This window comes from Aedes aegypti, chromosome 3 (genome assembly GCF_002204515.2).
Source record: "Aedes aegypti strain LVP_AGWG chromosome 3, AaegL5.0 Primary Assembly, whole genome shotgun sequence".
Classification (NCBI taxonomy): Eukaryota; Metazoa; Arthropoda; class Insecta; order Diptera; family Culicidae; genus Aedes; species Aedes aegypti.
The window spans coordinates 350861803-350886696 of record NC_035109.1 but is presented as its reverse complement, the minus strand read 5'-3'; the positions used below and the strand labels follow the sequence as shown (position 1 = coordinate 350886696).

The following is a 24894-nucleotide window of genomic DNA, read 5'->3' as shown; positions in this document are numbered from 1 at the left end:
ATCGAAAGCGTGTCCGTCGGTCAAGATCATGGTTTAATTGAATTCACGTTTTCACGATCACGCCGTAGATGCATCGATCGTTGACACGATCGTTAGTAAACAAGCCGATCTACAGCGTGTCTTTTGCTGTAGTGTTCACTGAAAAGCATTCCCTCGGGGATACTCCTCGTAAAAAAAACATGATCACTTATGTCGTCAGAAAAGCTGGATGCCTTCAAGACGACGACTGCAGCGCTATCTACATTGGCTTCCTTCGCACGAGCATGGCATCAGGATATGTTGATGGTCTAATTTTATCAGATCGACAATTCAAACTTCTGAGTCGAACTGATCGGACGTGAAATTTGTGCAGGACAGAGTAGCGTTTTTGAGACATTGTCTGTTGTTTAAATCGCAGTTCAAAATGCAGATGATGATCGAGAGTTACTTTAATTTGCATTATTACGGTTATGGAAAGGAAGAGTATTATTCTGATTTTGATGATGACGACACAGAGAGTGAGCCGGAGGAGGAAAAACCTCCCGAAGAGGAGCAGGTGGATCGTGAGTTTCCATTCGATGATGACATATTCTACATCAATCTCAAAGCACCAAGAGTTAGAACAGGGTGGGATAACCTTCCAATGGAGGTGAGCTTTTCAAATAAATGATTGTTACATGTGGTACTCAAGCACAACACCTTCCAGATCCTAATCCGAATCTTCACCTTCATAAGACCAAGCGATCGAAATTCAGCCGCTCTCACCTGCCACCGATGGTTTGAAGCTCTGCGCCATCCATATTTTGTCGGTGCGACTTGCTTCCACTTTGAACGTATCGAAGTTTCCGACACCAAGTCCCCCATTCAAATCTTTCTGGACAGCTTTCGCCACTTCACAAACATCAAACTGACCCGGGTGCAGTTCAGTGGTCAAACCGAATTTTGGAGTTACTTTGGGGAGCACATCCGTGAGATAACGTTCGACAACTGCGCACTTACCAAACCAAAACTGTCGAACATCTTGGGCAGCATGCCAAATTTAGAACGCCTAAATATAGTCGACTGCGACGAACTGTTCAAAAGTTGGAACCCTGTTATCTTTCAGAACATATCCCCAATCTGTAAGCGCCTCAAACATCTCGGTCTTCGAAAGATCAGCGCCTTAAACGAAGATCACCTTAACTACCTGGTCGCCATGGCTCCTCGAATGTCGTCCTTGGAAATATCCAAATGCCTCAGAAATATGGACGCAGGTCAACGAGTCACCATTCTTTCTCACATCCTCCGTATCCTCAACCTCTACAAGCATCAAATGCGATCCGTCAACTTCAGCTATACCATGTACGATGATCTGTTCCTGAAGCAGTTTGCCGAGATCGAGAGCATGTCACTGAGCAACATCAGCCTGTCGTTCTTTCAAAGAGCCCCCATCAAAGATCCGGCCATAATCGACATCCTGAGGAAGCACACCAACCTGGTGCACCTAGACCTGACGTCTTTCCTAAATCTTACAGATTTCGCTCTAATCGAAATTGCTGACTCGATGCCATTGCTCAGAACATTGAAACTGAACGGATGTTGGCTGCTGACCGATTTCGGAATATCGGCAATCGGTAAACTATGCAAGCTCGCCATATTGGACCTGTCGGATTGTGATCGTGTTACGGATAGTGGCTTTCTGCAAGCGATCGTCGGCAAGGATAGAGTTGATATGAAGGAGCTGTATCTGAGCATGCTACCGGGGATAACGGAGAATGTGATATTGAAGATCTGCCTTACATTGGCTAATCTGACGGTGTTGGATTTTTGCGGCTCCGACTGCATCAACGATACTTCGTTGCAGTTTGTGTTTTGCTATTTGCGAATGGTGCGGGTGTTGCGATTGAATGGATGTGTGAAGGTAAGTTTATAAAATCAATTTAATAAAATAGTGTCATTCACCTATTATTGAAGGTTAAAAATCTGTTGTATATATCATGGCGTGTTCAACAAATAGCAATTTTAGTCGTCAACAATTGGCGAATTATTTTCTATTCATAAAATAATTTTGAGTTATACTGTCAAAATTAATATTATTGGCACTAAGGCACTATTTATTTTAAAATTTTCCCGTTCAAATGATGGGCTGTTTTTTTTTGCCGAATAGCCTTCATGATGAATAATTTCTTACATGGAAAGTGTACCAGTTATGACCATAGTGGTTCCCTATTTGACCATATGTGAAATTTTGAAAACTCTCATATTTTAAATCTCTTTGAATGTTTTAACATCAAGATAAATCCCAAATCTAACTACTACAACAAACAAAAATTTTCAAAATTTGAAGACATTAAAATAATGACGTATGGCGAAATAGGGAACCACTATGTCCATAACTGGTATACCTACCCTACATAGTTGTCTCCCAGTTATGAAACGATTAAGGATAATAAATTGAGACTTGGACATGGACACACTTTCTCAGATTATAATGCGATCCGTACTCTTAAAATAATTTTACTTTTGTAAATGTACGGTAAGTCAACCCTGTATGGAAAATATGACGAGCCAAGAATTTTGAACCTTGCACCTTTAAATGCCTATTCGGGAGCTCAATATATCTTTCTGATCATTTCAACTCAGGGAAGTAGCACCGTGAACGATGTACCCATTGGATTTGTTTGCTATACACGTGCTCAACATGCAATGACGGAGACGCGGTTCTACACAATTTTGAGTTGTTTCATCGCAATTCCGTAGTTGAGCCAAATTGCTCAATTTTGGCTAAACTTCCAAGGTCCCCACTGGGTAGTTCGCCTTCAATTCCATTAGAAAAACATATTTAATTTTGGGTTGAAGAAGCATAATAAAAGTTGCATTTACCCAAATTTAGGGCCCTATTTTATAAGTCGAGTCGACCGAAAATTACTCGACTGGAGTCACTGTCGACCAAAACGACGACTTGGCTCTGTCACTCGAGCTTATCGACAGTTGTCACTCTATGTGACTGGATTACTATGGGAGTCGACGGGTGACATCTGAAATATACATGCTTACTTTGATCGACAATGACTATGGACGAGTCACATGAATCCACTCGATTTACAAAATAGACCCCTTAGCTTATTGGCCAAATTACCCCTACTGGGTAGATGCAGCTCTCTCTATTAGGCAGCGTCCATTTATAACGTAACGCTAAAATTGATGTTTTTTTCGTAACGCTTTTTGTATGGAAATTTTTGTTTGAGCCTACTCCGCCCCTCCCCCTAGAGCGTTACGTAATGGATCATTAAAATAACCAAAACGGCCGCTATGGAAAGCATAGATAGCGCCACCGTAGCCTTATGAGTTTGACGGAACAGCAATGCTATCACAATGTAAAATCCCATACACACTTAATCTGTTCGGTAAAAATAACTGGGTTTTGGAACTACCGAAAAAGTCAGTAAACTAAAAAAAAATGTCAGAAATCGAAAAACAGAGATTTTTTTACTGAAATTTTGCAGAGAGCTTTCTTTTTATATCATATATCGATAAAAAATAAAACATGGCGAAATTTGCTTTTCAGTTTTCATTTTACTGACTTTGGGCTTATTCACAAATTTCATAACGCTTTAGGGGGTGGGTGGGTATCCTCATAATGTTACTGCTCATACAAAATTTTCCAAATTTTCATACAAAAAGCGTTACAAGGGGGTGGGTGGGTTTCAAAAATGGCTATTTTTGGCGTTATGAAATAAATGAATGAGCCCTTTTTCGGTAGTTCCAAAACCCAGTAAAATTTTACCGACCCCAGTAATTTAATCTAAGTGTGTATACAGTTGTGCCTTTGTTTTCACCTTCACCTTCAATTATCCATTTATGGACGGCGCATTATTGATAACATCCGTGAGGAAGAAAGAAAACACCGAGAAATTTTTGATTGAATATTATCTTTGCTTGTCGTTTTTGCGGCATACGGGCAACGTAACTAGCCCAACGCAGCCTGCCGTGTTTTATGCGCTTGACAATATCCACCTCTTTATACTACAACTACGAACAACTCGTGATCCATGAGACGCCGTCACATGCCGTTTTGTTATTTACCGCCGAGTATTATTCGTAGCACTTTGCGCTCAAACAACCCCGAAATCTCTCCGGTCGACTTCCTTCAATGTCCATGATTCATGGCCATATAGGACAACCGAAAGGATCAATGGCGTGTATAACACGGGGCCCGTAGAAAGCCTGATTCGCAGCTGCGATACATCGTTTCACCTCGCGGCTACCGATCTTGAGGATCAGAGTTTGATTACGGGAGTTCATTTGAAGAGTTGTTTTTATGTCATGGACCAAATGACTTGAGGCCAAAAAATTTCATTACGATTCATTGTTCAAAAGTGCATCTTGTATCTGAGTCTTAATCAATAGGATTCACACAAATCTCCCACTCCTAAGTGAATGAAGAGGAACGCTCAAGTAGTGATTTGCGCCTTTAGCCCTTTTCTATGAAGCATATAATAAACATTGGTTTCACTCGAAAAAAAAAAGAATCATAATTGAACTCCGATCCTCAAAATTGGTAGTCGAGAAGCTTGACCTCGGGGCTATATCACATATGTAATTGCTTGGCATCAAATGCGAATGTAGTTTGAATCACGACAGCGTTGATGACATTTGCTAGATGTTTTCTTCAATCATCATCCATCATTGAAAAAGCAAAGCTACTATGTTCAATTTTGTAACATGTCAGCAATTGCGCCATTTGGCAGCAGCTCTAAATGCAGGGGAATGAGGAATGTCGTATTTCAGACGATTTTTTACAATTTATCTGTAATTCGGATACAAAAATGATGTACTACAATAATGTTCAGAAATGGCAAAGGAATGATACTACGATTGAACTTTTATGATTAGGCATGACGTTAAGAATCTCGTAGAACAAAAACTGTAGAGAAATGTATGTTTTACAGGTATTTTAATGAAAAGAAATCAATTTTATGAGGTCAAAACCATCTCTAATCGGCATACAGTGTTCACAAAAGTTGTAAAGTACTAATAATACGTTCAACTAGTGGTATTTATTTTGATATGCATTTTTCCTAATTCTCGTTAGAATTTTTTGAATGTAAAAAATAGCCAAAAAACACAAATTCGACTTGAGGCACCCCCTAATCTTCTCCAAATTGTCTGGTAGTTTGTTTTAGTATTGCAACTAGGACTAGGGGGTGACTGGTTGAATTCCAGACATTTTGATTTTTGTGAAACTGTTTACTGAATATGTACATTTTAAGTTGATTTAAATTGGGAAAGGGCCATATACAGAGTCTTAATAATAATGAAAATTACTGTGGTTGTAATTCACGTTATGACTGACTGACACAAGTATAACGACACATGAACATGTTTTTGAAGCTGTATTAAACAAAAAATGTATTTTTACATGTTAGAGGACACGAAAACGATGTAGCTATGATCAGAATATCCCGAATCAGACACTAACGTATTTGACATTCGACCCAAATTTACGTCATTTGGTTTGCTTCTTTTTTGTGCATCCAAAAAACGTAAAATCACATGATTTTTCGAGAGTGTGAAGTAATATGCTAGCTTTATATACAACATTTACAGTATCAGACATATAAAATGTACCGAAGCCGTTTTCCCATACGAAGTGGTCAACTTCAAAGAGCTATATCTCCGCCGTTTTTTAACCAATTCTTCTCATTTTTTTCTTTGGTGAACTACAAATTACCTCAATTTTTATAACTATTGAATAAGTTGTGTGTAAACTGTTGACTCTAAAGTTACAGAAGGGATGAATTTTGACATAAAAAATGCACTAGGGTTAAAAGTGATGTACTAGACAAACTATGCGTCGTCTCCTTTTAGCGTCTTCAGCGCATTTGGTCCTTATCACTCAATTGATAAATTGGCTGAAGACACCATCACTGATAAAAATCCATACGTTTGATCCGTATGTTTAAAATTATGTATCGATTCATGAACGTCTATATCAATTTGTTGTAATTTTCTTTCAAACTTCGTGTGTCTTACACATTTAATTCAATTCAGTTTTGCTTCATGGACTAATTCATCAACCGACAACATGAAATCCATAGTTTTCTACATAAATTCCTGAATCTTTCCAATTCAAATTCATATGCGTCAACCTATGGGTGCATAGATCGATACCCAACACGGATTCAGTGTGTTTAACTTATGGTTATCTTGTGTCATGATCATCATGTTCAAGTTAGTCGATTTGAAATCGATGAGCTTGCTGTCGATTTCCGTGTTCCAAATTTCTAAATTGTTGGTGATCAACTCATAGCGAACTAAATTGCGGTCGGACCTTGTGTCGAACGCCAATCATACTCCAAAGAGAAGAAGCACATTCTGAAACTGAAAGTGTTAGAGGAAAATTTGCGGATTCGTTTTTCTTTCTATTAGTGAAGATATCCGAGTGAAGATGATGAGATCGCTCTAATTTTCTATAAATAAAATGCATTACTTTCAGCATTGGATATAATGTATGGTGTTAGAGAAAAGTCGGATTCCACTAACAGATATTCCTAGCTTTCAGCTTCGAATGAAATTACACATGATAATCCTGGGCTTCCCAAATTATGGATTTGCGGCGCTCCGCTTGTTGCTGACTCAATTGTTTGGAAAAAAAACAGAGTTCTTCTATCAAATTTCATGACATTCATGTTCTATCACACATGACTACCTAAAGCCACTACATTTCGAATTCAATAAGCAAATCAGTTGGTTTTCATGATTTAATATTTAGACATTCATGTTTGTTTCACATGACAACCTAATGTTGATACACATGTTAGGGCTCATTCACAAATTTTATAACGCTAAAGCAGAGCGTTAATGATTAATCATAAATTTAATCATGATTAATGATTATGATTAATCAAATATGTTGATCAATAATCACAGAAAATCAAGAGTTAATCATTGATCACTACTCCTAATCATTGCAATAACATGTTTCAATCCATAATCATTAATCGTAATCATAAAGATCGCTAATTTTATTCAGTAATCATAATCTTAATCATAAGTCAAACATTTAATCAATCATCAATCAATCATTGAACAAATTTTACAACATTGCCTTCTAATATATAAATAAATTTTGCATTTCTTATATCGTGTAATGATAGCTTATGCCCAAGGAAGTTCCAAATCCAACCAAGTACAGCATGGTTTTGCTTTGTATCCGCGGACGTTACCGTAAGACTAAAAAGACCCGAATCTGAAGGCCCGGTTAGAAGCTTGTGAGAGGTACCATTCTACATGGAGGATTGCTGTTTATAGTAAATGGTAGTTCTGTCAATAGCTCCTCGCTGTTTTTGTTCACGTTTGATATTTGTAATCTAATATGTCCTGCAGATATCCACTGAATGTAGCAGAGCGTTAAGTTTTTTTTTTAGCGTTTATAGTCATTACCCTATTCAATTTCAACTCAATAAGGGGCTGTCCATTGATTACGTAAGGGTTTATAGGGGAGGGGGGGGTTGTTCTGAGATTTCTTAAGCGCCATACAATTTATTTTCAATTGTCATACAAAAAATCTTACCATGGGGGGAAGGGGTTGAAAACTTCCGAAAATTGTCTTACGTAATTAATGGACCGCCCCTAATCACGTGGTCCTCTTTTGGGAAGTGCACCTTTTTCAGAAGAATTTGATGCCCATCCAAACACAACGGTTACTACTGTTGAATGCCTAGCAGAGAGCGCATTAGTTACCACATACCTACTACTCGCCAACGGCGTGCTGGACGAGATTTGTATAGTGCGGGCTCACAATGGGTCGCAATGGGTGATAATTAAAAAAAGTATTATTTTGAAATTGAAAATATCGATCAAATTTGACATCAGGCACGTACGGGTTAATCATAATCATTAATCATAATCACTAATCATACTGAGTTTAATAATTAATCATAATCATTAATCATCTAAAATTTAAATTTATTCATTAACTATAATTTTTAATCACACTTTGGCTTAATCATCAATCACAATCATTAATCATGACTTCAAAAATTTTAATCATTAATCATAATCAATAATCATGATGCAATTAAATTTAATCATTAATCATTTAATCAATCATTGCGACCCGGTAATCATTTACGCTCTGCGCTAAAGGGGGTGGGTGGGTGTCTTCATTATGTTACGGCTCATACAAATTTTGTAGAATATTCATACAAAAAGCGTTACGAGGGGGTGGGTGGGTGTCAAAATTGGCCATTTTTGGCGTTATGAAATAAATGAATGAACGCTTATTACACCGCGAAGTCCATATGGCTACCACACTCAAATCATGTGGTTTTCCTCATTGCGCAAATCTATAAGTAAAACACACGGCCTTGACGTGTAGATTTTACTCAGTGCGAGATGGTTCGACGCTTAGTTTTTCTGCTACATCACTTTGTGTCTTGGTGCATTTTTTATGTCAAAATTCAACTTATCTGTAACTTTTTTTAATCAACAGTTTTCACACAACTTTTACGATAGTTTTCAATAATTGAGGTAATTTGTAGTTCGTCACAGAAAAAAATGAAAAGAATCGGCAGAGATATAGCTCTTTGAAGTTGACCATTTTGTATGGGAAAACGGCTTTGGTGCATTTTATATGTCCGTTACTGTATAAGGTACCGCGGGGCAAGTGGGTAAATGGGGTAAGTGAAAACAATTGATATATTTTACTGAATATGTGAATTAACGTTTTAAACTCATGCGTAAACCTTTGAGGCCATTGAGAACATTACGATAGGTAAGAGATTTCTGAGATTTTTCAGCCATTATTGCATAATAGAGCGAAAAATTGTTAACCTGTCATCTGTTACTCCGTAACAAGTTGACGGCGTCCAATCTTATTTTAATATTTTTAGTGGAAAAAAGTTGCGGAAAATAATTTCCTGTACCACTTCTTAGTTGTCCTCTGTGACAGTTTCAAACTGCAATAAAAAAAGTTTTAAAACTAATTCGACGTAGACCTAAAAATAACTAAATTTAAACACCGTCATTTTTTTTATTAGGTGGGGCAAGTGAAAAGTTTATCATTAGAGATTGACTTTGTGTTTTCTCTTTAAGTAGCCATAACTAAACATGGTTCGCAATTATCATAGAAAAACATAACGAGCTGATAATTCAAAAAACACTATACTCAAGTGTTAAAAGCTATTTGAAATCATGGAACTTCTCTAAAAGATGTTGCCAAACATTGCAATATTAATATGTCTACTTCGGGCAGCCAATTAAAAGGAAGACGTTGACTGAAAAGTTGCAATATTAGAGAACACACGGAAATATCGTGGAATGTCTATGTAAAGCTAGTTCAAAACATAAAAATGGGGTATAGGGCTATCCACATAAAAAATATTCTAAATACGTTTTTGAAGAATTCCGTTTGATTTCTCCCGAAGAGTTATCCGACGACATATCCGACTTTCTCGAAAACAAATAACGAGCGGTGGAAATTCTACAGAGCAGAAATGCAATTGCTGTCGTATAATGTAAGAACTAACATTGGAAATGTTGCAGTTATAATGTTGTCGAATCATTTCAACTAACATAGCTGAACAGAAAAAAATTCAAGTGAAAAGAATAACATTTTTTTGTTTACATGTTACTTATGTTATTATTCCTTGGGAAGCCTTAACAAATGTTAAAGCTAATAGAAATCGTGAATATAATTGTTTGTTTTTGAATTTATTGTTCAAAACGGTAAACTTTTCAAAAACTTTTTCTGTATTTTTTTCTTTAATTTTTCATAAAAATCAATTTCACCATGCTGCTTATATTTGGTGGGAGTCAAGCTAAAAAATATACACGACCTCATTTGTTTCAATTTAAAGTCTCTAGAATTTGAAGAATCTCAACTATGCGAATTTCATTACCCACTTGCCCCACGGTACCTTATGCATAAATTGCTACTTGGAATAGTTTTGCATTTTTGTCTCGTAGTGAAAAGATATTGGTAGATATATCTGAAGCATGTGCACTATTATGCCATTATAAAATGCAACATACGTACTGCTCTTATTGCTTCAATTTGATTTTAGTGGGGCCCTTCTTGACTTTGAATACACTTCATTGAGCTCTTAAGGGTTATGTAATCTTTAAACAAAATTTTATAATAGCCTTTAGAGCAAAGATAATGTAGCCATTATAAGTTAAAGGTTTTTCAAAGGCCAAAGAGAGCATGCAGACTTACCTTTATATTCCCCAGGGGCGCCTACGTTCTCTAACGGTACGGTACGACGGCCTAAGCGCCGAATGCTGGACGCCTTTGCTCACACCACTTCACCACGCGGGTACTAATTTTTGGCGATCTTACACCGCACTTGTTCTACCGTAATCGGCGTTTTCGGAATTGGGGTCTCGAACTTCGCTCTTCTTCTAGGCGCCAAAGCACAACTCTGGCCAATTTTGACGCACACGCAGTCGCGCTTTTAGGGACCTTTAAACGTGGGCGAGATACCCTATTTTCTCTAGCACACGCGAATCACCAGTACATTTTAATCTTCACTAAGGGTACTATTAATCTTCTCTACGACACTTTATGGAGTCTTGAGTATTAGCACAGACCCACATGGATCACTTATCAGGTGGATATACACACCGAATATCCAGAAGCACCAACCGGTTGCGAAACACGTCTTACTTGTTCGAGTCACAAGCACCAGAAATATTTTTGCTGAAATTTGCCGAGCTGACACTTTCAGTAGACCGAATTCGTGCCGAATTGCTAATCTTCAGCGCAGAGCGCTGAAAAATCAGCATGTTTCCACTATTTTATTTGCTGGAATTATCAGCTCGGCAAATTTCAGCATAATAGTGCTGATTTCAGCAAAAAATAATTAATGTGTACAGCCAACTCTCCATATATTGAGTATTGAAGGGACCATCGAGTTGGGGAGGTATCGAGTTACAGAACATAAAACCAGTGCAACAGCGATCCAAGGAACCATCGAGTTAGTCAGGAAAACCTACTTTTACGATGATTCTCTAGCTCGATATCGAGATACGGAATATCGAATAAGCGAGAATTGACTGTATTTGCATCATAAAACTAATACATATATTTGACATGAGAAGACAAAAAATAATATAGCCGTCAGACTATTTGAAAACTGACCATAGTGCATTGCACATTGGTCTTATTGAAAGCAAAATATAGCTTTACAGTTAGCAGCCAAAATTCTATTGATGTTTCGAAAAGAATTTTGAAGACATCTTTCTATAAGTTATATGATAAAGTCTTGAAGTAATACTAGAGACAGACTTCTTATAAAAATTATTTTGACAAAGTTAGGATTGCTATGGAATTTCTTTATTACTAATTTAAAAATACTTGAATAAAATGGACTGGAAGAGAAATACAGCTCATAAATACCTACTCAACCTAAGAAACACCCCCCAGCTCGACATTCCTGGTCATTTTTTTCTGACTCCCCCCTCAATGACCACGTGGTTTATGGACCCCTTTAGAACTAAAATCACTAAAATAAATCAAACTTATTCATCAGATTACAGACGCCGGACTGACCGGAATGGACCTACAACGCGCTGCCATTGAAATATGGGACGAGCAGCAAACTTTTTCGATCGACATGCTTCGCGGACTTCAAGAACTGCAGATATCCGGGTGCTTCAAAGTAACGGACATCAGCCTCACACATTGCTTCAAACTGGTTGAACTGCGAGAAGTCAATCTTTCCCATTGCGTCAATGTAAGATCAATTTCATGTGATATCTCGTATAACGGTGTTTTCATGCCTATAACGGTATAGATTTCAGATGAAGGCATTATCGCTATGGCCATGAACTGCCCGTCGCTGGAAGTGGTAGATCTGAGTGATTGTTTCCGTATCTGTGATCCGTCCATAGAGGCACTCACCAAGTATCTGCTGCGTCTCACATCTATGAAACTCGTGCGGCTACCCCAGCTGACCACGGAGAGTATCTACTCCATACTTGCCAACTGTAAGAAGCTGAGGACAATCAATCTGAGAGGATGCTGTAAAATACCACGTAGTGCCATCGACTTGCTGGGCACGATGAAATGTCTCCGGAGTATACCCAAGTATTAGCTTTATGTTCATGTTTGTTAATTGTTCGTCCATTGATGGTTGATGTTGTCGTATCGTTCGTTTCCAAACTGGTGAGCCGTCTTTCAATGTATTTAAGTAGTTCAAGTATTGTGAAGTCATGTTCCATTTTAAACTATACTTTCAGCTGATATTTATTTTCTTTTTTCAGAAGTGAACATTCTGCGTTGGAGTGAGTCATTGATCGAATTTGTATGTAAAACGCAACCATTGATCATTTCGCAAATTTTACAGGATAGAAATAAACCAAATATACTCTTAAACTCAGCACAATTTATTGGTACCTTTATGAAATGCTAGAACCTCCTACTTGGTAAGTTTTTTCTCGCCAGCTGATTCGGATTGCTGCACAATTACCTGCTTCAGTAGATCCTTCTTCTGTTCGAAATAGTCTCTAAACCAAAGAATGTGCTCTTTCTTCTCCTGAGCGGTAATAAAATAGTTCTTTGACAATCCGACGCACACAAGTTCCATAAAATGCCGAATGGGGCCTCGCTTCGGGCACCATGGCTCTAAATGTTCCTCAAGGAAGATGTGCTCTGTGAAGGATACCTTTGCCTCTTCATCCAGGCCTTGTTCGTTGTCGATTGGGAACTTCCATAGTTTGCCCTGCTCCGTCCACAGTGCCATCTTTTGGAAGTAATTTGCCGGAGGATGGGTGATGGCCAACCTTAGCTCACGCTCTTGTAGCTTTTTCCAGGTAAGTAATACGTCCGGACTATCTTTAAGTGCCGCTGGATCAGTGAATATATTCAATGAATCTCCCTCGAACAATTTAACACTTGCCCCAGTGGGATGAATTGCTTCAACCGGTCGTCTTCTCTCGCGAGACTGAGCCACACCTAAATATTCTGAAAAAAAAAACAAAATCTGTAGAGTAAATTGGGGCAAAAGTTCAAGCTTAGTTAAACCTAATTAATAATTCCGAAAAAAAAACTATAATACTTGATAATAAATGAATACCGTACAGTAGACCTTCAACATATTAGCTGAACAAAATGTGTCAACATATTTACCCATTCTCAGATATAACAGTTTCGATATTGATTGTCTTAAACGAACTTTTTCCCCACCGGTGGTAGTGAGGCAAAACTACGCTGACTCAAACACACAATATCGATACTATTGTGACATGAATACCTTATACTAGCCATAACGTAAAAATTTATTCTTCTTTTTCTTCTTATTGGCATTACCATCCTCACTGGCACAGAGCCTGCTTCTCAGCTTAGTGTTCTTATGAACACTTTCACAGTTATTAACTGAGAGCTTTCTTTGCCAAAGTTTGCCATTTTCGCATTCGTATATCGTGTGGCAGATACGATTATACTCTATGCCCAGGGAAGTCAAGGAAATTTCCATTACGAAAAGATCCTGGACCGACCGGGAATCGTACCCAGACACCTTCAGCATGGCTTTGCTTTGTAACCGTGGACTCTAACCACTCGGTTAAGGAAGGCCCTGAGGATAGAAGCTCTACTTATCGAATTTCCAATTTAAATTTTTCCGAACCGTTAAGAGACCCGTTACTCAGCTAACAAATTGAACCGTGACTCGTTTTGGACTTCAATTTGATCATCATGAAACAAAAAGGATGTACATCATTTGATGAAAGTTAACATCAAAAACAGGTTCGCGATATTCGTAAATGAATATTTGCTTTCTGATGGAAATCCAGGCTACGCCCATGCCAACAAAAAGAAACACTTGCCCTACTCGAAATTTTGCCCCACCTTACTGTAGAATCAAACGAATACATGCCCGCCAACTCAAAATTGTTCCTCACCTTGTCCTTTGGCTCCCTTCCGTTCGATGGACTTCCGCACCACATTGCTTCTGGTCAATTGCACTTCTTTGCCCTTTTTCGCGCCTTCCTTGTCCACTTGCATTCCCGTAATTATGTCACTTAGACTGGCACCCTCCCCGCCAGCGGTCTGTCCACCCAACAATTTTGCCAACAGTTCCGCTTCGGTTTTCTTAGCATCTCCGCCCAGGGATTCAGCCACCTTTCGAGTAGCTTTGGTCAAATCTTTTGGCTTTTCGTCGTCGGAATCGGAATCAGAATCTGAGTCCTGCTTCCTCTCATCCGCTTGCTTTCCTTTTCTTTTTTCGCGCTTCTGTCCGGCAGGTTTGGCCAGCTGAACCTTCTTCACCAGCTGCACTTCACTCTCGGTGGTCATCATTGAGAGAAGCTCATTTAGACGGTTCAGGGCAGCACTTGACTTCACATCTTGTTTCGGGGATTGGCTTGCCGCTTCCGGCGATTTTTTCTTGTCCCCATCATCTCCACCTTTCTGGCCAGAATCGGACGAGAATCCACTGTTGACAATCAGCCGAACACTGGAGTTCTTATGTAATCTGAAACAAGATGATAATTTCTACAGAAATTAATCAATGTCCACCCAAATTAACAAACACTGCCTACCGATGGAATCCTGAGCGAACTATTTGGTACATTTTCTTGAATATTTCGGCTAATTTCGCAAGATTATCGCAAAATATTACCACCGCCCGGTGAAAACGGTGAAAACTTCAGCACCAATCTCGTGGTTTTGTTTACCAATCGCCACGGCGGACGCAGCTCTCGGTCGAAAAATGAGGCGGATAAATCTACGCCTGTCAGAGTTTTACGCAAGGGAATTTTCTGAAGGTGTTCCAAACGAAAAGCGTTCAGTGTAGCAGCGCCGACTCGCATCGCCCAATGCTGAACGCAACGATGTGCGTTTGGAAAGGAAGTAGAGAAACGCGCGAAAACGACGACACAACGGAAGAGGAGAAAGCGAGGGAAAAGCGAATGCGAACGCCATTATTAGTTCACCCGCCTACCGAACAGGAAGCATCGCAACGCGTTCGTGCAAGTTTAAATAAAGTTAAGTTTGTTAAAGTTAATTCCGACTACCGATTCATTTCCGACCGCGATCCGAAAGGAAACCCGAAATTCCGCCCGATAAGAACCGTGCTCTGGAAGTCCCGAAAATACAGTCCACCGAAACACGATTTTTTCCCGACCGAACATATGGTCCTTCGAACCGGATTGGACTTCCCGAGTGCGTGCCGCCCCGAAGCCGATTCCCGAAACGTGATCCTGCTGAGGCAGAACAGTGTAAAAAGTGAATTCCTGCTGCGGCAGAAAAGTGCGAAATTCCTGCTGAGGCAGAACAGTGCTAAAAAGAAGATTCCTGCTGAGGCAGAACAGTGCGAAAAAAGGACGAAATCAAAATGTCGGAGAACGAATTCCGTGGTTTCGACGAAAACGAAATGGCTTCCGAAGGAACTGGCAAAGTTGCCAGCCAAATACCCGCCGTAACAGATCCCGTAATAGCAGCTCGGCTCAAATCGCTAAATCGCCAGCGAAATCTGGCAATGAACAAGGTCCTTCGCATCTACGAAAACGTCAACGTCCGGCTTCCGATCGATTCAGCTAACTTGAAAGTGTACGCATCGAAACTACAATCAGCCTACGACGAATATTCGAAATACCACAGCGAAATTATTGCTATAGTCCCGGACGATGCGGTGAGTGCGCAGGAGGACGAGTACATTCGATTCGAGGATTATTATCAACACACTTTCGTCGCAGTCGAATCTCGCCTCATGCGGCAACCTGCCAATCAGGTGGCCCCTCCAGCGCAGGTCATCGTTCACCAGCAGCCATTGAAAGCTCCGATCCCCACTTTTGACGGTGAGTACACCAAGTGGCCAAAATTCAAAGCCATGTTTCAGGACGTAATGGCTCAATCTCGCGACTCGGATGCGATAAAGCTCTACCACCTCGACAAGGCGCTGGTGGGAGCAGCGGCAGGAGTATTGGATGCGAAGACCATAAACGAGGGCAATTACACGCAAGCATGGACACTTCTATCCGAACGCTACGAGAACAAACGAGTGATTGTTGAGACTCACATCCGTGGTCTACTTTCACTCAAGAAAATGGCAACCGAATCCCACAAAGAGCTGCGATCCCTTCTCGATGAGTGCATCAACCACGTCGAAAGTCTCGAGTACCTAAAGCAGGAAGTAACTGGTGTGTCCGAACTGATGATCGTCTACCTACTAACTGCAGCTCTGGATAAATCGACCCGAAAGCAATGGGAGCAGACTCTGAAGCCAAGCGAGTTGCCACAATACAAATCCACGATGGCCTTCTTGAAGTCGCAGTGTCAAGTACTGGAGAGGTGCGAATCTGCATACCCGCAGACAACAACGAAACCCGTTCCGAAACAGCAGAGTTCGATACCGAAGGTCACCAGTCAGCGGTCACATGCAGCAACGACAAGCTCCGAGAATTTCATCGAGAAGTGCGATTTCTGCGCAGCCCCGCATCGAAATTATCAGTGCAACAAGTTAAATTCACTCACCAGCGCTGAAAAGTTCGAGAAGGTTCGATCGGCAGGCATTTGTTTCAACTGCCTCCGAAAGGGTCATCGTTCCAATGCTTGCCCATCTTCGAAGTCCTGTCAGAAGTGTCACAAGCGACACCACACCCAACTGCACGATGATGAATCGAACCCGAAACCGGAATCCACGACCAGCAACGTAGCAACTGAACCGAAACCAGAAGATCAAGGACAATCGTCTACAGCGCCAGTCCCTCTGGCAATCCCATCGTCAGAAACAAACGTCACGACAACCTGCCACTTGAACAACGCCCACGCTCCGAAGACAGTGCTACTGCTAACAGCGGTGGTCCTTGTCACCGACAGTAGCAACCAAATCCACCAGTGTCGAGCCCTACTCGATAGTGGATCGCAAGCGAACTTCATCACCGAAAGCATGGCCAATACCCTTGGCATGGAGAAGAAGCGAGCCAACGTACCGATTTCCGGCATCAACAACGTCAGAAGTCTAGCACGAGACAAGGTGGAAGTGCAATTCCAATCTCGGTGCAGCGACTTTCGTGCCTCACTGGAGTGCCTGGTGACTCCCAAAGTCACTGGAACCATCCCGACAACCGACATCGATGTTACCAGCTGGGTGCTACCAGACGGTATTCAGTTGGCCTATCCTTTGTTCTTCAAAACGAACAAGGTTGATATGCTGATCGGCGCAGAGTTATTTTTTGCGCTAATGACTCCAGGACTCATCAGACTCGACGACGATTTGCCAGAACTCCGCAACTCACACCTGGGATGGCTGGTCACTGGTGCCTACCGGCCAGTAAGCAACGATGAAGCGATCCAGTATTCCCATGTAGCATCTCTCGATTCTGTCGAAGGAATGATTCGACGGTTCTGGGAGACCGAAGAAGTTCCAAACGCAGCCACCATATCATCCGAGGAGCAGCAATGTGAAGACCATTTTTCGTCCACCTACTCACGAGACAACACAGGACGATTCGTGGTTCGATTGCCGCTTAAAGAGAACGCCGACCAGATAGACAGCTGCCGAAACCTAGCATTGCGACGCTTTTTCATGCTAGAAAATCGGCTCCAGCGAAATCCCGAACTGAAAGACCAGTATGTGGAATTCATACGAGAGTATCTGCATCTTGGTCATTGCCGAGAAGTGGATATAGCCAAAGACAATCCGAACTTGAAGCCATACTACTTGCCACACCACGCAGTACTACGCCCAGGCAGCTCGTCAACCAAGTGTCGAGTTGTCTTCGACGCAAGCGCCAAATCTGCTCCGACGAATCTGTCCCTCAACGAAGCCCTGCTGGTGGGACCAGCAGTCCAAAGCGACATCCTCTCGATCATGATTCGATTCCGTCAACATCGATACGTCTTCACGGCGGACATAAAGAAAATGTATCGCCAAATCGTTGTTCATCCCGACGACACGCATAAGCAGCGCATTTTTTGGAGGGAGCATCCGAATGAAGCCTTGAAAATACACGAACTGATGACCGTTACGTACGGTACAGCTTCCGCACCCTTTCAAGCAACTCGAAGCCTGATACAACTCGCCAACGACGAAGCTGAAAGTTTTCCTGCAGCAGCGGAAATAATCAAATTCGACTGTTACGTTGACGACGTTTTGTCAGGGACTGCTACGATCGACGAAGCCATCGAAGCACAGCGCCAACTGAAGGAGATGTTAGCACTTGGTGGGTTCCCAATCCACAAATGGTGCTCCAACGCCCCTCAACTGCTAGCACTCATCCCAGAGGACGAACGAGAATCGTTGAAACCGCTTGCAGATCGTCATGTCAACGAAGTGATCAAAGTTCTTGGCCTGCTGTGGGAGCCGACCTCCGACGAGCTTTTGATTGCTGAATGTTCCAAGCCAGAAAATGAACGAGACCAACCCGTCACGAAGAGAATCATTTATTCAGAGGTTGCCAAACACTTCGACCCACTAGGACTATTTTCACCCTCCATTCTGGTTGCAAAGCTGCTTGTGCAACGCTTGTGGCAATGCAAACTGGATTGGGACGAACCTGTGGACGCAAGAACTCAACTCGAATGGAACGAACTCAAGGATGCGCTCCCCAAACTGCTGCTAATCAAAATTCCCCGCCAAGTGACGTTCCATGGCGCAATCTACTACGAGCTACATGGATTTGCGGACGCTTCCAATGTGGCATACGGAGCGTGCGTGTACATCCAAAGCACACTGGAAGACGGATCGGTCAAGTCTCGATTGCTAGTCAGCAAGTCCAAAGTGGCACCGATTCACCCACTCACAATACCACGCAAGGAATTATGTGCTGCACTTTTGCTCGTCAGGCTGGTGTGCAAAGTACTACCCGCCCTCACCATTCCGATTCGAAGAGTCAATTTGTATTCCGACAGCGAGATCGTCTTATCGTGGCTAAAGAAGCACCCTTATCAGCTACAAACGTTCGTATGCAACCGCATCAACGAGATTCAGGTCAACTCGGAAGGGTTCTCATGGAACTACGTTCGCTCACAACACAACCCAGCAGACATCGTTTCTCGTGGGCTGCTTCCTAGCGAGCTCATGGTAAGCGAGCTGTTTTGGACAGGCGGTGAGTATATCAATTCACCTGTCGTCAGTACCGGAGCAGCAAACGAAATTCCTGACGGCGAACTTCCGGAATTGAAAGCCAACGTGGTATCAATGCCGGCGCTCATTGAAGAGCCGCTGGAAATCTTCGAGACTTGTAGTTCTTTTCGCCGACTCCAACGAACGATCGCATGGGTATTGCGGTTCTGTAACAACACTCGCAAACCGAAGGAGGACCGCATCGCCAGTAGTCATCTCAACGTTCAAGAACTTCGAAGCTCGATTATCGTCATTGTAAGAGTGATTCAGCACGTCGAGCTTGGAGACGAAATCCTTCGAGTGGAAACGAAAACGCCTTGCAAGCGAATTGGAAATCTTAATCCGATTCTCACCGACGACGGCGTGCTAAGGGTCGGCGGACGACTCAAGCACTCCAACTTGCCAATCGAATCAAAGCACCAACTGATTCTCCCGAATGCGAGCCTGGTAACACGCTGCTTGATCCGGGATATGCACCAAGAGCTCCTTCACGTTGGACCTGCTGGACTTCTTTCTGCAATCAGACGTCGTTTTTGGTTGCTACGCGCCCGATCAACAATTCGACAAGTAACTGGATCGTGTGTGAAATGCTTTCGCGCAAATCCAACCGACATCACGCAGCTCATGGGGGACCTTCCAAAGCAACGAGTAACGCCGTCTCCCGCCTTCAACATCACCGGTGTGGACTATGCCGGTCCGATTTTAGTCAAGCAGGGAACTCATCGAGCCAAGGTGGTCGAAGCGTATATAGCTGTATTTGTTTGCATGGCCACGAAAGCCATACACTTGGAACTGGTGTCCGACCTGACGACCGACGCTTTCCTTGCTGCGCTCCAACGCTTTGTGAGCCGTAGGGGAATAGTATCGGAGATGCATTCCGACAATGCAACAAATTTTCATGGCACGAACAACGAGCTCCATAAGCTGTACGAGATGTTCCGAAACCAGCCCGATGTCGATCGAATCCTGCAGTTTTGCCACGTGAAGGAAATCGAGTGGCACTTCATTCCGCCAGATTCGCCCGAGTTCGGCGGCTTGTGGGAGGCTGCAGTGAAGTGCACGAAGACACACCTGAAACGAGTGATAGGCGATAAGACGTTAAATTTTGAAGAAATGGCTACGATACTCTGTGAAATTGAAGCAGTTCTCAACTCGAGGCCGCTTTTTGCAATATCGGGAGATCCAGCTGATCCCGAAGTAATTACTCCAGCTCATTTCCTGATAGGACGCCCTATGACTGCGATACCCGAGCCATCATACCAGGATCTCAATATCGGCCGGCTTGATCGCTGGCAGCATCTTCAACTGCTTCGAGAGCAGTTTTGGAGGGCCTGGTCTCGTGATTATTTGAGCAGCCTACAACCCAGGAAGAAGAACTGGAACACCTCCGCCAACGTTCGACCAGGAATGATCGTCCTGCTGAAGGACAAGAACCGACCGCCTCTACAGTGGAAGCTCGGCCGCATCACATCTGTCCATCCCGGTCACGATGATCTGGTCCGAGTTGTGGAAGTTTTCAGCGAAGGTAAGACTTTTACGCGATCGATTTCCAAGCTGTCAATATTGCCAATCGAGGAAAACCAAGGCCAACCTGATCAACTGAAGAAAGTTGAACCGCGACGCTTCAACCCGGGGGATGATGTTCCAAACGAAAAGCGTTCAGTGTAGCAGCGCCGACTCGCATCGCCCAATGCTGAACGCAACGATGTGCGTTTGGAAAGGAAGTAGAGAAACGCGCGAAAACGACGACACAACGGAAGAGGAGAAAGCGAGGGAAAAGCGAATGCGAACGCCATTATTAGTTCACCCGCCTACCGAACAGGAAGCTTCGCAACGCGTTCGTGCAAGTTTAAATAAAGTTAAGTTTGTTAAAGTTAATTCCGACTACCGATTCATTTCCGACCGCGATCCGAAAGGAAACCCGAAATTCCGCCCGATAAGAACCGTGCTCTGGAAGTCCCGAAAATACAGTCCACCGAAACACGATTTTTTCCCGACCGAACAGAAGGGATAGTTTGAAAATCACGCCGGAGAAATCAGACTACCCCAAAAATAAGGGTTCATTCAAATATTACGTAGCGCAAAATTTGCAAATTTTTGACCCCCTTCCTCCCCCACGTAACAGCTTTTGTATGAGAAATTTAAAATTCGTGTATGGATCGTAACACTATGTAAGACCCCCTCCCTACCCCTGTTGCGTTACGTAATATTTGAATGATCCCTAAGTAACTAAGAACAGTTCTGTTACTGTTACTGTTCTTTGAACTTAAAATTTGGGTAAACTGCATTTAGTTTTAACCTCTCTTCAAACAGCAATGTTGTCAAAAACAGAGGGAGACGCATCGACCCATCGTCGAAGTTCAATGGAACAAGCCAAATTTTGAGTTCTTTGGGTTTATTCTTATATTTCATAACGCTAAAAATAGTCATTTTTGACACCCACCCACCCCCTCGTAACGCATTTTGTATGACCATTTTTCAAATTTCGTATGAGACGTAACATCTTCTAGACACCCTCCCACCCCCTTCAGCGTTATGAAATTTGTGAATGGGCTCTTTCGAGTTTACCTCGACTTCAAAAGCTAACGCTGCGTAGATATTTTGCACTGAGTTTTTTTTTCGCTGTTGTCAAAGGAGAACTACCTAACTCTAGCTATATGTCAGTTTACCCAATTTTGGGTTATCCCACGAAAGAGCGGAATTGCGTCAAAAGAAGTCGATGTTTTGTGGCTCCATGCAGGCACACGCATATTGTCGACGAATTAAAAAGTTATATTGTCGATGCGGTGAAAAGTTAGAAGCGGTTTCTCACCGAAGTTGGATTTTTCTCAAAATCTATGCAAGATACCTAAGGGCAACTTCACCGGTGGTCCATTTTTTGGTCCAAATTTATACCAAAAATGGACCTGTCAAAATTTATTAGACCAGTAAAAATATACCAAACTGCACTCGCATTCACCGGTTGTTCTATTTTCCCGATCCATTTCAAACGTGATAAAAAAACAAATCAAAATTGTAAAAATTCATTTAAAAACCACCGGAGGAATGCGGACCCTGGCAGAGTTCATTAATTTTGGAATTTCTTGGAGTTTTGCGTATTTATCTCTGCGAAGTGGTGGACCTTGTCAAATAATTTCCGTAGGAATTAGGACCTAGGATACGGACTTAGGAATACTTGATGGAATTCCCTCCTGGGAACGGAATCTTTAGAAATTTTTGGAGGATCTCCTAGAGGAATGAATGGAGGGGCCCATTCACAAATTTCATAACGCTGGAGGGAGTGGGTGGGTGTCCAAACGATGTTACGGCCCATATAAAAACAGAATAATATTCATACAAAAAGCGTTACATGGGGGTGGGTGGGTGTGAAATCACCGGTGGAATTCTATGAGAAAATCCCCGGTGAATCGCGATCTGCAGCAGTTGGTTCTTGCTCGGGAGTGTCTCAAGGCGACACACCAGTTGAGCAATGTTTACGAATATGCACCACGACATTAATCCGACCTGCATGGCCAGGCAGCTGTGAATGTACTATTCATCCAACGATTTGCCCATTTTGATAGAGATTCCATTTCCCTTTGCGACCAGTTCGCCTTTTCCTTCATTAAGCAAAACGGGGGGCCACCATTGGCAGGGATTCCAGCTGTTTCGTGGAATTGTTGGAGAGTATCACAAAGTCCTCAAAAATGCATTGGGCTAACTCAAGACTTGGCAGAGAGTGCAGCCCATCTGTTGAATCCTTGGAAGCAGCACACAATAATGGAGCAATCGATCCGGACACCGCTGTTCTCATCAGTTTGTTCAGAACGCTGCTTCGTACTATGGAACCACCAAAGAGCGAAAGAACACCGCATTCCGAGTGGCATCCGTTTCAGGTCGGGAGAGAAAGTCAGAGAGAGTGACCGCTTGCTTCCGATACTGTTGGCTGCCGCCTCACTGGACATCTCGGCGCTCCCGGAACACAAATTCCCCATTCAGATGTATTGCGAGGTCGTGTTTGTTGCGATGAAAGATGAAATTTTCTATTATGGGTAGCGTTGCTCGGGAAGAGGAATTATTGTTAAAAACACAGCAGCAATTAAATATTGTTCCATTTTTTACTTACCTCAAATGAGAAATAACTAGAGACGGTGACTGTGGCGGCTGTTTCAGCGTGAAACATTCGAACTGGTAAACAAACATTTGTCAAACCAGTTTTGGAACAGCTCAAAACTTGGTCCAAATCCGACCAAAAATGGACCACGCAGCTAGCCTGTTCCAAAAAAAATAGACCAGAAAACTGGTATAAAATAAAATTGGAACATTATTTGCAACACCGGTGCAAGCTTCAAATTTCAGCATGGTCCAAAAATTTAGAACCGAACAGTGATTTTGACCACCGGTGAAGTTGCCCTAACTTTGGAATTGGTGCATTAGATTCGTGTCCGGATACGCTCTGATGCGCCCTACATTCGAAGTAAGGTATCTCGCATAGTTTCCGAGAAAAATTCAACTTTGGCGAATTGGGTCCTAACATGTTTAATGAATTCTTGTTTTTATTTAATAATACGAAAGAGCATGTTATTGCAACTACTTTAGCAAGTTTTCCAGCTCAAATAACGGCTATAACATTTTTAAACTTCAATTTTAAAAATGGTTTCGAATATGAACCTTGACACTTGTGATCTTGTTTGACATTCACTTTTTCAACAAAAATGCCACAGGGCATATAGTTTGAACACTGGGGTTGTTCCTATCTGACATTTCGGAAGGGACACGGAAAACAAAATATACCCAACATTTGAGTTTAAACCAAAAGGTGTGACAAAATCATAAAAAAATGTTTTTTGTACTTAAACCAATGAAAATCAATTAAAAATTGAGTAAACATGTGTTTTTGCCCTAAACTTAAGCGTTTGGTACTAAAATTGAGACAGGGCTTTAGGACCCTATTCTCCACGCCGAGCAAACTCAACACCATTTTTCTTCCGCTTATCTCTAACATGAAGGATCACTACTGCTAGACATCTCGTTGGTTGAATATTGAAAAGCATCAGCGTACGCTGCCCAGCTTGGACCGCGTTTTAAACCTGTGCAGTTTGGCCTGCCCTCGTGAGAGATGATTTTTAGGCGAGTTTTGTTCGTAGACGCAGCGAAGTGGACTATCGAAGTTCATACCTTTTGCCTTAGGAAAGGTGGAACGATTATTGCAATACGAACGCTTTACGTATCGTTTTAGCAAAGACAAATTAAAGACCTCGATGTCCCTTGCAGTTGCCCAAAATTTTATAACTCATAAGGTAATCTAGAATGCCGTGAAAAGTGTACTGCGATCTGTCAAACTTGGGTACCTTTTGTACTACCGAGGGACCAAATGCTGTACTAGAAGTGGTACACAATCTGAGCCCGAGTGTGACTGGTTTCATAAGGCAAATATATGAATTTTAACCCGATTTCTAGTGGCGAATTTTCATAAGGGGTTCCTATGTTTATCGATAGTCCATTTGCCTGAGTGTAGTTGACAGTCATATACCCACCCTGAGCCAAACCTCTAATTTTCAAGAGTACAAATCTGGAGAACCGGAGATCCTTTTAAGCTAAAAATTTGATCGATTGGTCACCACCAGCGAGTGACCAATCGATTAAGTTTTCAGCTCAATCTGATGATTGGTTCTCAAGATTTGTGCTCTTAGAAATTTCCGATTTAAGCTAAGTATGCTGTTTCGCTCAAGAAAAGTAATGACATTCCTTGACTGAATGGGTCAAGAAATTTCCTTCAGAGAGCCCCCTTTGAAGTGACATTTCTTCTCAACTGCGTACTGCGATCAGAAAAATGTGATTTTCTTGACCATTTCTTGGAAGACATTTTCCACGCATCAAGCTAGGC

The 24894-nt window shown here is 42.0% G+C and overlaps 2 protein-coding genes across 2 annotated transcripts; one reads left to right on the top strand and one right to left on the bottom strand.

Annotated features, from left to right (window-relative positions):
* Positions 1-296: 296 nt before the first annotated feature.
* On the top strand, positions 297-12344 carry LOC110678055 (F-box/LRR-repeat protein 2-like). Its single transcript, XM_021850553.1, has 5 exons — positions 297-628; positions 686-1879; positions 11496-11699; positions 11760-12052; positions 12229-12344. Exons 1-5 carry the CDS (start codon positions 404-406, stop codon positions 12251-12253), a joined length of 1941 nt encoding a protein of 646 aa, XP_021706245.1. The 5' UTR covers positions 297-403; the 3' UTR covers positions 12254-12344.
* On the bottom strand, positions 12331-14661 carry LOC5580211 (28S ribosomal protein S31, mitochondrial). The gene is made up of 3 exons (XM_001662019.2): positions 14503-14661; positions 13864-14435; positions 12331-12928 (listed from the first exon to the last, which is right to left on the bottom strand). Exons 1-3 carry the CDS (start codon positions 14532-14534, stop codon positions 12384-12386), a joined length of 1149 nt encoding a protein of 382 aa, XP_001662069.2. The 5' UTR covers positions 14535-14661; the 3' UTR covers positions 12331-12383.
* Between the last annotated feature and the right edge of the window lie 10233 nt (positions 14662-24894).